We start from the raw sequence: 13,521 nt of genomic DNA, 5'->3' as shown, positions 1-13,521 counted from the left end.
ACCTAAAAGGACCACCAAGCGTTAATTTAAACCTTCGTTTCTTAGAGAGGTTATTCAATTTACATTAAAGCACCAGTTCAGCTAAGAGTCTGGAGTACTTGCTTGTGTCTTTGCGTGGCTTAGGGGATTCCTTTGTTGTGTTGCACAGAAGGGCGGTTCCCCGGGTCCTCGTGGCGGGTTGTCTTTGAAGTGCAGGGATGGAAGTTCCTGAGTTTGCCGGTCACGTGTGACTAGCAGCCGAATGAAAAGTCTTTACGATTTCGAAGCGCGTTGCGGAGAGCCGTTTAAAACGAAGCTTTGCAGCAAACTTAACTTTGAAACGAGACTTTTACGAAAAAGGAAATAAAGGAAAGAAATGAAAGTAAGGCGAGTCAGATGGCTTGAATGAGCTGAATTGTAACCCTGATCTTGATGGGTTATTCGTCTGCTGGTCGAATTTGGTCTAATGTAGAAGCATGCGAACACGCTCTTTGTTTCAGAGATAAGCACGAACAGAACACTCTCTTGCTGTTTTAGAGAGAGGCACGAACTTAACAGTTACAAACTGGAAACACGAACAAAAATCTAACAGGAACCGAACATTAACATGAGCATGAGGTCTTGTTCCTTTGTTTGGATCTTTAACTTAAACTCTAGTCCAACCTCCTAGAAACTTCTGGCCAATGAGGTAATGGCATGACTTTAGGAGGTGGATCTACTTCTTGCTTATCATAATTTATGCATGGTCTGTGAGCTGGTCTCCAGCACTTAGCAGAGAGACAAAAGACCTTAGTTTAAACCTTGTGATTATTATAATCATAAAACAAAACCTTTTACGCAGATTTCAATCAAGCCATCTTTTGAATTAGGAGAATACGGTTCGTTTAAGAGTAAACGAGGCATTCACACTTCTAATGGTTGTATAATAATTACAAGAGTTAATAGTTAACAACAATTACATGATTAATATGCGATCTAAGCATTAACAAACACAACACATGAATTGCATGAAGCAATAAGAATTGTGAGGTTTGATTATGCGTCCCAGAATTGTTCTGTGGTGAGTTTATATGATTTTATGCGTGAGATCTTGGAGAGATCTCAACAGTGAGGTTGTGGTATGTTCAAGGAGTAGGGGTCTGTGTTACGTCTTTGTCCCGCTCAACAGAGATGATGTTGAGGGAGGTCAAAGGTGGTCAGGCTTTTGGTGTTCAGGCTTTTTGGTGTTTGCTGCGCCATTCCCTTCCTATGGACCGGATACGTGCGCCAATCTTACTCCAGTTGTGTTCCCCTTGCCCGAACCCTGACGAGTTCCTCCCTATATGTTGCGATCCTTACGGTGTGTATTTCCACAGTACAGCTCCCTACGGCGAGCTCGTGTCTTTACCTTGGCAGTTCCTCTGCCGTCACTGTATTAGTGTTGTCTACCCCCTTTCTTGGCTGAAGCCACCCCAGTGACATTCCATATGTCAGACTGCCCGGTCTCCCGCCCAGTTCATATGTGTATTCTCCATGTTACCTCCCTCCGGGTTGGATGTGGCTTCCACAGCGTCCCTTCCTTCCAATGTACAAGGTATGCTTCCCAGTGTTCAAAGTCTTACTGAGTGGGTCTTGTGGAACAGCAGTGACTTCCTGGCTTAAGCCCTATCCTCTTCCGCTCATGTCGGGAGGATTAGGAGGCTTTTGTCTAGGCACTGGAAGGTGGCCACATTAGTGGCGTTTTCAAAGGTTGGATCCCATTTCAGTCGACCGTCGACTACGTCTGATGTTATCGACTGAAAGGGAACGACCTCATTGCGTATGCAACCCACCGTTCCCTAAATTAGTGAACGGAGGATGTAGTCCCCTTGCTCCTATGGCTGGACCACCGCTGACTCTGAGGGCGCTCGGCTCCTCAGCGAAAAGCAAATGGTGCGTACATCTACTTCCGTGTTTATACCTGCGCCGCGGGGTGGAGTGTGAGATACATATCTGCTGTGAGATGCATGATGCATATGGGATCACCTGAAGGGATCCCATTTCATTTTAGTCGACTGTCGACTACTTCCTCCTTCCCTCCTTACGCAACCAGGACGTTATGCTGCTGAATATTTTTGTGAAAACAATGATACATTTTTTTTCAGGATTCTTTGCTGAATAGAAAGTTCAAAAGAACAGCATTTAATTGAATAGAAAACATAATTTAACAAAATAAATGTCTTAATGTAAGTCTCTTGTGGACGTTGAAGGCACAATACAAAGATGATGGTAACAACAGTCTTTGTTGAAACTAACTCAGGCAGGACACAATCACGTACAGCATAAACGAGAACCGACAAGGAACAGGGAGTATAAATACAGGAGGAAATGAGGAAACATCTCGGTCACGTATGTAACCCTCGTTCCCTGAGTAGGGAACGGAGACGTTACGTCGGATGACGGAGAATGGGGATTTTGAGTAGAAAGCCAATCCTCTTCGAGTATTAAAAAACGAGCCAATGGCATGAAAATGCCATGGGTCTGCGGAATTTGCATAGCGTATCTCCGCCCCACCTCGTGAGTATAAAAGGAGAAAGCGGACGCAACCGCAGTATGTCTTCGCTGAGGAGCCGAGACTGAACTCAGGCGTCTACCCAGCGGTACAGCGGAAGTGGCAGGGAGACGTAACGTCTCCCGTTCCCTACTCAGGGAACGAGGGTTATATACGTAACCGAGACGTTCCCTTTCGTAGTCACTCCGAGTTACGTCGGATGACGGAGAATGGGGGTCCCCCGTGTAATCACGCCACCTTCACAGCTGTCTTCCAGTGCCCTGCGAAAGTCTGACCCCTGTCGAGCTTACTCACGGATGAGGAGTCCTACTTAACACAGGAATACCAAGGTACACTGGGGAGCATATCCCAAAGGGATATGCCGCAGTAATGCCTACTTGTAGGGAGGACTTAAAGGGTTAGTTCACCCAAAAATGAAAATTCTGTCAGTATTTACTCACCCTCATGTTGTTCCAACCCCGTAAGACCTTCGTTCATCTTCGGAACACAAATTAAGATATTTAGGATATTAAAATCGCTCCTGCATACAGTCCATAGGCTTCTTGAGGGACTGGCTCTTGCTGTCCTCGAAAAGTAATTGAAGACATCGTTAAAATAGTCCAAGTGACTACAGGGGCTCAATCTTAAGTTTATCAAACGACGAGAACACTTTTGTGCGCAAAAAAACAACAAAAATAACGACTTTATTACAACTATTCACTTCCTTCTCCATAAGCCTATAGTCCGTTAACGTAGTGTGATTGCGTAGAGCTACGTCACACGTAGGCTCACTATTGGTCGACGCTGGTCATGTGTGTGTGATGCGTGTGACGTACAATAACAGAAGCTTACGCTATTAAACTAGTTAGCTGACTCGCGCAGAGGGAGAAATAAACGAATAGTTGAAATAAAGTCGTTATTTTTGTTGTTTTTTTGCGCACAAAAGTGTTCTCGTCGTTTGATAAACTTAAGATTGAGCCCCTGTAGTCACTTGGACTATTTTAACGATGTCTTTTATGACTTTTCGGGGACGGCAAGAGCCAGTCCCTCAAGAAGCCTATGGACTGTATGCAGGAGCGATTTTAATATCTTAAATATCTTAATTCGTTTTCCGAAGATGAACGAAGGTCTTACGGGGTTGGAACAACATGAGGGTGAGTAAATACTGAGAGAATTTTCATTTTTGGTTGAACTAACCCTTTAAGAATACATATATGGCTCAAGGGGGCTTCATATGGAGGAACACGGGAGTCACCAACCCGTGGGGTGGCTAGAATCTTAACTCCAGAGGTGGCAAGGTGGCTTGCCGAGGGAAGACACATGCTCAGAGAGGCTTACAGTGGAGAATACACATGTGGAGGTTACTAGCAGGAACCATGCACACGGAGGCACCTAGCCGACGCCCAGGCAACAGACACTGGCTCCAGCATGAACAGTGCTGGAGGACTCAGGGCTTCAACAGAAGGCTCAGCTGAGGAAATATCCCACTTATCCAGTCCGTGGAGCGGAATGGCGAGCAAGTGAAGACACCTGAGCTAGTCCAGTACTGGCCGGTTGAGCGAGTACAAGAGAGAACACAGGCTCCACTCTGAGGTTATAGAATCTCACGAATGTGTTGGGTGTCGCCCAGCCTGCAGCTCTGTAGATGTCTGCTAGCGAGGCGCCATGCGCTAGAGCCCAAGAGGAAGCCACACTCCGGGTGGAGTTAGCCGTCACACTAAGGGGGCACGGTCGACCTTGCTGATGGCAAGCCAAAGCAATGGTGTCCACTATCCAATGAGACAGCCGCTGCTTTGAGAGAGTCCTTCCCTTCTGGCTCCCACCATAACAGACAAAGAGCTGGTCTGAGGTCCTGAAACACCGCGTTCTGTCTACGTAAGCCCGGAGGGCGCGTACTGGACAGAGCAGTGCCAAGGCTGGGTCTGCCTCCTCCAGGGGCAGCGCTTGCAGGTTCACCACCTGGTCCCGGAAGGGAGTGGTAGGAACCTTGGGCACATATCCGGGCCGGGGTCTCAGGATCACGTGAGAGTAAGCTGGCCTGAACTCCGGACACGCTTCGTCAACGGAGAATGCGTGCAGGTCCCCTACCCTCTTGATGGAGGCCAGTGCAACCAGGAGCGCTGTCTTCATTGACAGGAACTTAATCTCAACTGATTGCAGAGGCTCAAAGGGAGGCCTCTGCAGGGCACAAACCACTGAGCGGTCCCAAGAGGGTACGAGAGGAGGGCGAGGAGGATTCAGTCTCCTCGCTCCCCTCAGGAACCTGATGATCAGGTCGTGCTTCCCCAAAGACTTACCTTCAACTGCTTCATGAAATGCGGCAATAGCAGCCACATAGACTTTCAGGGTGAAGGGAGACAGCCTTCGCTCCAACCCTTCTTGCAGGAAGGAAAGCACGACGCAGTTGACGAAGAGGTTCCACTTCAATGCATAGACGTGTCTAGTGGACGACACTCTAGCGGAAGTGATGGTCGCCGCCACCGTAGGTGGCAGGGAACTCAAACCTGCCTCGTCCCATCCAGGAGCCACACGTGTAGTCTCCACAGATCGGGACGAGGGTGCTACATGGCCCCCATCTCTGAGAGAGGAGGTCCTTCCTCAGAGGAATTGGCCAAGGAGGTGCTGTCACGAGGAGTATCAGTTCGGAGAACTAGGTCTTGGTGGGCCAATATGGGGCGACCAACAAGACCTGTTCCTCGGCCTCCTTGATCTTGCACAGAGTCTGTGGGAGAAGACTGACTGGGGGAAACGCATACTTGACCCCGCGGCCAGCTGTGCGCCAAGACGTCTGTGCCAAGCGTGCCAGAGAATAAAATAGGGCGCAATGGGATGAGTCGTGGGAAGCGAACAGATCTAACTGTGCCTCCCCGAACTGGTCCCATATCAGCTGGACCGACTGGGGATGGAGTCGCCATTTGCCAGAGACTGGACAGAACTGTGACAGCTCGTCGGCTGCCAGGTTCCGCTCTCCTGGAATGTAAATAGCACAAAGGGACCTCAGGTGCTTCTGACTCCATTATAGGAGGTAGCGTGCGAGTTGCGACATCCGACGTGAGCGTAGACCACCCTGACGGTTGATGTACGCTACTGTTGCGGGATTGTCTGAACGGACAAGTACGTGTTGACCCCTGAGCAGTGCTCGAAAGTGGTGCAGGGCCAGGCGTACTGCCAGCAACTCGAGGCAATTGATATGCATAAGGCGCTGGGGTCCTGTCCAGGAACCCGCTGCTGCATGTCCATTGCACATAGCTCCCCAACTCTTGGCAGAGGCATCTGTCGAGACAACAGCATGCCTGTAAAATCGCTGTAGAGGGACACCGGCCCGTAAAAAGCTGAGGTTCGTCCACGGGAAGAAGGTCTGACGGCAGGTTGGAGTTACTGGAACAGTTACAGACACAAGCAACGCTGGCACTCTCGAGATAGGCAATGCAGCCGCATCCTCACTTCCCGAGGAGTCTAGCCCACCTTGTGACGCCGCGATCGACATCGTGTCCTCCTCTGGAGCACCGAATGAAAAAGACGGCACCTCCGAAGAGACGCTCGTCTGAATCACTGCAGCACTCGAGGGTTGCAACACTGCTGCGGGGGGTGTGGCCCGAGGAACAAGCGTCAGGTTTTTGTTCCACACCGTCACCGTCAGATCACCCTGCCCCTGTCAAATTCACTCTGCAGCGCTGAGGCGACCAGGGAGAAGCGCAAAGTCTGGCAGACCACTGCACAGATCACAGGCAATGCAAGATCTCGCTGGGTACCGCCATCACACCAACACTGGAGAGGACGCTTGTCTCGAAGAGTTGAACTCAGTATCAATGGCTTGTGGAGTGAAGAGGTTCTCTTGGCTCCGAAACGAAAACATACTGCGGTTGCGTCCGCTTCCTCCTTTTATACTCACGAGGAGGGGTAGAGATACGCTATGCAAATTCCGCAGACCCATGGCATTTTCATGCCATTGGCTCGTTTTTTAATACTCGAAGAGGATTGGCTTTCTACGCGAAACCCCCCTTCTCCGTCATCCGACGTAACTCGGAGTGACTATGAAAGGGAACTAACTAGACACAAGTGGAGAAAGGTAAACTAATCAGGGACTAACGAGAAGAGGTACAGACTAGACAGAACATAATTGAGACACTTTCATTTGATCAATTTAATGCATCCTTGCTTAATAAAATAATTAATTTATTTTTAAAAAATCTTACTGACCTCAAACTTTTGAACAGCAGTATACACACATACATGCATACAACATACCCAGTATTCATGTAAATATAGCAATTAACTTAATTTTATTTATTTATTAAACTTAATTTTTATCTTCCCAGACTTCTTAATTATTGTCTTTAAGTCAATTGGGGCAAGCAGGGTGAGGTCAAGAGCCGTGGGAATGAAGCGAGTTTCTCATGGAGGAGCTTTGGAAGGATAAAAGGACAAGAGAGGACCAGGAGTGGAAGGATGAAGGATGAGAGAAGACCAGACCTGGACTATATATGTTGTGCTTTATTATGTTTATATGCAGCAGCCATCCATGAGGGGCTGCCACTTTACTTTCTTTGTTTGTTTGTATTTTATGAGATTAAAGTTTCATTGAATGTTCGCTGGTTCCCGCCTCCTCCTTTCCTGAGCTTTGTGCTACATCAAAGGTTTTTTAAAATGAAACCATTGTTATAGATTTGATCACATTATTTGCTATTCTTCATGGGATGAGAGTTTTCATCAGTGGTGGAGGAAGTACTGAATCTCAGTACTTAAGTAAAAGTACAAATACCCAGATAAATATTTACTTTAGTAAAAGTAGAAGTAACACAATGACAACCATACTTAAGTAAAAAGTAAAAAGTACTTTATTTTAAATGTACTTTAAGTATTAAAAGTAAAAGTACTTGCATAACAATTTATTATTTTAATGTCTATTTTCTAATGATTAATAAAACATTTAATTCTAACTCATTTAACCTAATAGCCTACTCCTATAATGATGTTCAATAATGATGGAAAAAAATGTCACCATTTCTGAAACAAGCTTGCAATTAGGCAATATCATCTTATCCTTACTATATGTTAATAACTATGTTTGGCAGTAAACGCGATTCATTTATGGTGTAATTCTGAACCTCTTGGCTTGCCATAATCCTAACCAAACCAAACATATATTACACACGGTGTGTTTCCTATGCACGTAAAAACAATTTCGCGTATGAGTTGCATGATAAACACACTGCATGTGAGACGCATTTAGTGTGACCGGGTTGATATACTGTATCTATGGCAACCAAACGTCACTGGTGAGACAAACGTGCAACGAACGGATGGTCAGGTTACGTTTTGGCAGGGGAAAAACTGATCAGAAAATGTAACGAAAATGTAACAGAAGTTGTAGAAATGTAGTGGAGTAGAAAGTAAAATAATTGCTGCGAAATGTAACGAAGTAAAAGTAAAAAGTAGGCACTATTTATTGTACTTAAGTAAAGTAAAGATACGTGAAAAATGTACTTAAGTAAAGTAACGAAGTATTTGTACTTCGTTACATTCCACCACTGGTTTTCATATACTATATCATATACTTTTTTTGCTTCAGATCATAGCTAATGATGTATTGACTTTGATTCAGATTAAATGATGTGATTCCCTTCTGAGCTTGTTGGTTTGGTTTTATTGCTTAGATCTCTCTAAACAATGTCTACAGACAAATAGTTCTGAAACCACAGTTTCAGAATAATCAGGCGGTCACTGTTTCACTATTCCGATCCTTAGAAATGGCTTGGATACCTCCCTCAGTGACGGTCGATAGATTTGTTTTAACCCATTTTAAAGCTCACCGGGTGAAAATCCAATTCCATAGAAAAGTAATAGCGGCACATCAATAAACCACACAATTTGAGGCTTCATTCATGTCCAAAGGTACAAATACAATTAAATTTGATACAAATTCAATTTCAGATTAAAGAGAGTAATCATAATCCATCCTGGTGGCAAATATATTAAAGAAGTGCTTTTGATTTCAAGAAAAGATCACAGTAAGACTCAATTAAAGCAAGGATACAGCAAGACAAAGCTGCTTACCAGGTATGAGACACAGCCACTGTGAAGCGTCTGCGTTGGCGGACAGTTTTATTCACCACCAGCTTTCTGAACATGCCTGAGGAGATCTGGGGTGAGTCTCTTGCACCAGCTGTGTGCTCTTTCACATCAGACTGACAGCCTGTGTCCAAACTGATCTGCATCCTCTGACTGACAGGGCTAATGTCAGAATCTTGTTTTAGATCCATGAGGAAATGTCATACACTGAGATTTGTGGAAGCGCTAAGCCTTAAATCCAGTGGTTTGGTTGTAGAAGTTTGTGTTGAGGTGCTATGTAGGCCAGACTGTGTTTACATTCAGTCTCTGTCACAATCTGCTTCAATCCAACGCTTTTTCCTTTATCCTCCCCTCTTGCCTACTTGTCAGTCCTCTGCCCAGAACGCCCTCCCCTCCCAAGAGTCGCCTTTCTGGAACATTCTTGGAACTTCTACATGTGTAGCCTACTTGGCCCAATTTAGATGGAGTATGAACTTGATCCAGACAGACAGGTGTGGATGGAGAGGCGGAGTTCGGTGATAAATTTGTTAATGTTAATACCAACTTTAAACAGAAATGTTTCACAGCTGACAATTTTTTATCGTATCACCCAAAACAGATGGTAAAACCAGGTGTAAATGGGGTCTACGTGAACTGAACTTAAGTTTATTTTTACAGGATTACTTAAAGGTTAATTGATAACATATATTATGTATATTCCACAAAAATATAATCTGTCATTCATTTTATTGTTGTGTGAACTCCTTGGCATGTTCTTAAAGCAATACGACATCAGCTATGATGGGCTACAGTGAGCAGCCTTATTATATATATATATATATATATATATATACACACACTACCAGTCAAAGGTTTAGAATAATTAACATTATTAAATAAAAAAAAAGAAATGCCAGTTTCTCTGGTAGTGGGCGGAACTAATGCGCAATCTCATTGGCTGGCGTTCATCAATTACCGTCCCATTTTGATTTCAGCAAATCAGTTCAAACGAACACTGACAACGTGATTAATATTCATCAGTCCTTAGTGGATTGTATATTGTTATAAGTAGTAGAATTAGTAGTGGTATTTTGCATATTGCAAAGCACAATAAAATGCAAATTAATATACAAAGCACTTAAAAGTTCAACTTTGTGTCATCTTGAAATATGTATGTGCCGTTGCATTCAAAATTGAGCTTACCTATCAGGGGGAACTGGTGTGATATCTATACGTGGTGGGGTAATGAAGCCCAGTGACGTGGGTCTGGAAACGTGATATTCTTGAGGACTGCGGGGCCTCTCTGTCTGTCTCCATGACAGCGGCGGCAACACAAGGGTTCCTGAGTGCCGTCGGGGGCCTCGCCAGAGATCCACGCCCAATGTAGCGCCAGAAAATGTAGATCCTGAGAGGTCCTTGCTGTCCTAACATAATAAGAATAGAGCAGAAATGTATCCACTGTTTAAGAAACACCTATACAGTAGGATCATCTATATAATCAACGAACTAACTAATACATAAACGAACAAATGAAAGAATATTTGCAACGACTATATGCTTATTTTTACAATCACACAAGTTTTTTAAACACATCATTATGGGAACTTGAATTTAACTTTGTCAGTCAGCTTGACACATTAATGATGTTCTTTTCTTGGTTTGTTTAGGTTGGGTTTAGGTTAGGTTGGGTGATCTGCGGTACTCTAGAGAGTGAGCCTCTCAATTGCGCTACATGACTGATATATAGAGCCCTTTTTTGTTTCTACTACTCCAGCATGTTGACTCTATCTCCTGACAGTTCTTTATAGATACAGCGTGTTTAATGTCTGGCTCCCTCACAGTGATTGCATATCACTGTCAGTGTAGCCTCTGGACAACATCCTCTTTTAACAGCCTATAGCAGGAGACTGAATATATCACCACAAAATATGTTTATAGTTCAATTAGAATTGCCCGGAAGAGAGGAGTGTTACCAGGAATTCCTCGAGCACAGCCTGTAGACTGGGACCATACAACAGGGATAACTGATGAGAATCCAGAAATTGAGAGAGAGATACAGCTACTGCTTCTGTTTGACTGCTTGAGTATCAACATGACTTTAAGGCTATGACTCTGGGGAATCTATAAAACACGTTGATGGAGAGCTGTATGTAATTGTAGGAATTGGGTGGATCTCACGAATCCTAGAGCAATGCTATAGTATGGTCATATGCATTTTAATGTTTTTATACAACAATAAATAGGGACTAACTGAATATACAGTAATGTTGTCATTTGACATCTCTATTTTGTCAGGGTTATGTTACTGTAAGTTTGGTTGTCATCTGATTCTAGTGTTTCTGTTTCTTGTGTTTCCTTTCAGTTTAGATAAACCTTGCCTTAGTAATTAATTAGTCTCACTCGTGTCTAGTTTAGTTGCCTTTGTTTCCCCCTGTATATATAGCTCTGTGTTTCTGTTACTTCTGGTCAGTTGCCATCATTGTTTTGCGTATGGTTTTGCTTATTTATTATTCCTGCTTATTTATTCTCCAACGACCTCCTGCGTATTTGATTTGTTTATTTAAGATTATAGAAAGAGTGTTATTCTTTGTGCATGTTTGATTACCACAGCAACTATGACAAAAGAGGCGATCCAAACAAAGACAAGTAAACAGAAATAAGACCAACATGAACACATATACACTGGAGGAGTATCTGGAGAAGTTTCTTGAGCTGTATCATGAGGCTCGCTGAGATGATGAGGCCCTAAAATACATATTCTGGAGTGGGATGGAAGACATTTTAGGCCAAGTACTGCTGTTGAAGAACAGGGGGTCATAGGCCCCTGATTGATTTTATCGGTAACACCTTGTGGGGGTGTGGATCCTCCTTGACATTGGGAGTCGTCAAGGAAGACAACATCAGCTCTGACTCCCCAGAACCAGTGCCACCTCCAGCAGCCATCTCTCTGCCCGCTCCATACAGGATAACTCACCATCTCAGCCCGGAGTGTCCCACTTTGGTAGAATAAACTTCCGCCACAGACCAGACAACAGACACGGCCACGAAACCAGAGACTGAGCCCACCAGGGACCCTGCGCTAGAGCCCCCTCCATCCACAAAGCCAGAGCCAGCCATTATGTCTGAGCCATCTAGAGGCTAGAACTTGCCGCCAGGCTTGTCTTGGAGCCAGTGCTGACAGAGTAGTCCACCTCAGAGCCAGAAGAGTAGCGCTGGCTTATTGATTTGTGGACCACAGAGCCAGTCCCTAACCCTTAACTCTGTCCTCCTCAGTTTGTCTCAGATGTTTCCGCCCGGTATCCTTCCCACCTGATTGTTCCCATTCTCTCCACTGGCTCCATGCACTTGCCTGGACTCTGCTCGACTCTCGCCGCTGGCTTCCTCCAGCTCTGCCTTGGCTTCTTTTCCACCACCAGCTCAACCTTGTGAAGTGGATTCCCTCCAGGCCCATGACGTCACCTTGGCCTGTCAGCTTGTCGGCTCCACCTTTGCTCTACTCTCCCTTGGCTCCACTGTCATCCCTTGGGCTCCACCTTGGTCCTTCGCCTCCCTGGATCCGCCGCAGACTTACGGGCCTCTGGCTCCGCCCCAGCTCTCCACCCCTTCAACTCCACCGGGCTCCTCCTTCCCTCCGCCCTCTCATTTGTCCTTGCTCCCACTGGTTTCACCGTGGTCTTTCAGGACCCTGTTTCTACCTCGGTCCCGCAAGCCAGCGGCTTTGCCTTGGATTCCCAGTCCTGCTGTGTCACCCAGGATAGTCATCCTTTTGCCTCCGCCTGGGTCTCCTCTTCCGGCTCTGCTTCCGTCAGTCGGTCCCCAGGTCCTCCTTCCGTTGGCTCCCTCTACTGGCTCCTCGAGCTCCCTGTCCATCACCAGCTTCTTGTTCACCTCCAAGACCCCCACCTGCCACCCACAGGTGGACTATTATTTACAGTGCGAGGATGACCACTTGGTGGGGGGTAATGTCAGGGTTATGTTAAAGGGATACTTTAGGAAGGGATACTTTTTTTAGAAATAGGCTCATTTTACAACTCCCCCAGAGTTAAACAGTTGAGTTTTACCGTTTTCGAATCCATTTAGCCGATTTTCTGATATTTACAAGAATATCAGTAACCAGACAGTTTCTGGTCTCATTGACTTCCATAGTAGGAAAAAAATATATACTATGGAAGTCAATGAGACCAGAAACTGTCTGGTTACTGATATTCTTCTAAATATCAGAAAATTGGCTGAATGGATCCGAAAACGGTAAAACTCAACCGGTTAACTCTGGGGGAGTGGTAAAATGAGCCTATTTTTTAAAAAAAGTGGAGTATCCCTTTAAGTTTAGTTGTCATTTCATTATTGTGTTTGTGTTTCTTCTATTTCCTGTTTACTAGTATTCTTCTTTGTTCCTGTTTGATTATCACAACAACTGTGACATATATTAATATTTGCATGTACATGTTGCATTACTAATGTTTGACAACTATCATTCTTGATTTTACTGAACAGTTTATCATCTTTTGACTAACAACAGTCCCAACTGGCTGGTATTTAAACAGTGTTGGAGCACAGGCATGACAGCAAATGTAATGTGCAGAGAAACTAAATCTTTTTATGTGACTTCATTCGTTCACCTGCTGATGTTGCATAACAATGCACAGCTGCTGACCATGGTGAAATCACATTTGTACATATCCCTAGTATTGACTATTTTTTGTACAAAAGCATTGTTACTGACAATTTCACTATGCAAACACATTTTCCAGAGCATACAATCATTCTTCTGTACACTTTTTTTTTCTGACTGGAAAAAAATAAATGAATAAATATATCAAATTCCAAAGACTGCCATGTGAAAAAATTATGTTACTGAAATTGTTAAGTATTTATATATAATTTGTTTGATTTGCACTTTTTAAGATTCACGAATTTCAATTATATAGTCAATTTCCATCAAATTTAATTTAATTATCCTTACATATTATTCATGAATTAAG

The 13,521-nt window shown here is 44.4% G+C and overlaps 1 protein-coding gene across 3 annotated transcripts in view; it reads right to left on the bottom strand.

The window, feature by feature from the left end:
- pde4bb (phosphodiesterase 4B, cAMP-specific b) overlaps window positions 1–13,521 on the bottom strand; it is a 66,851-nt gene that overhangs the window by 35,233 nt on the left and 18,097 nt on the right. Inside the window, exon 3 of one of the 3 annotated variants that reach the window (XM_039661238.2) lies at window positions 9,743–9,963. In XM_039661238.2, the coding sequence (XP_039517172.1) occupies window positions 9,743–9,963 (221 nt within the window). Of the gene's footprint in view, window positions 1–102; window positions 531–8,545; window positions 8,854–9,742; window positions 9,964–13,521 lie in introns of those variants that run through there. The other 2 variants (XM_039661239.2, XM_089131045.1) reach the window with 2 other exon arrangements.

The sequence above is a fragment of the Pimephales promelas genome, chromosome 5 (assembly GCF_988280905.1).
Source record: "Pimephales promelas chromosome 5, fPimPro1.hap1.1, whole genome shotgun sequence".
Classification (NCBI taxonomy): domain Eukaryota; kingdom Metazoa; phylum Chordata; class Actinopteri; order Cypriniformes; family Leuciscidae; genus Pimephales; species Pimephales promelas.
The sequence above is the reverse complement of the archived record's forward strand: the minus strand, read 5'-3'. Positions and strand labels throughout refer to the sequence as shown.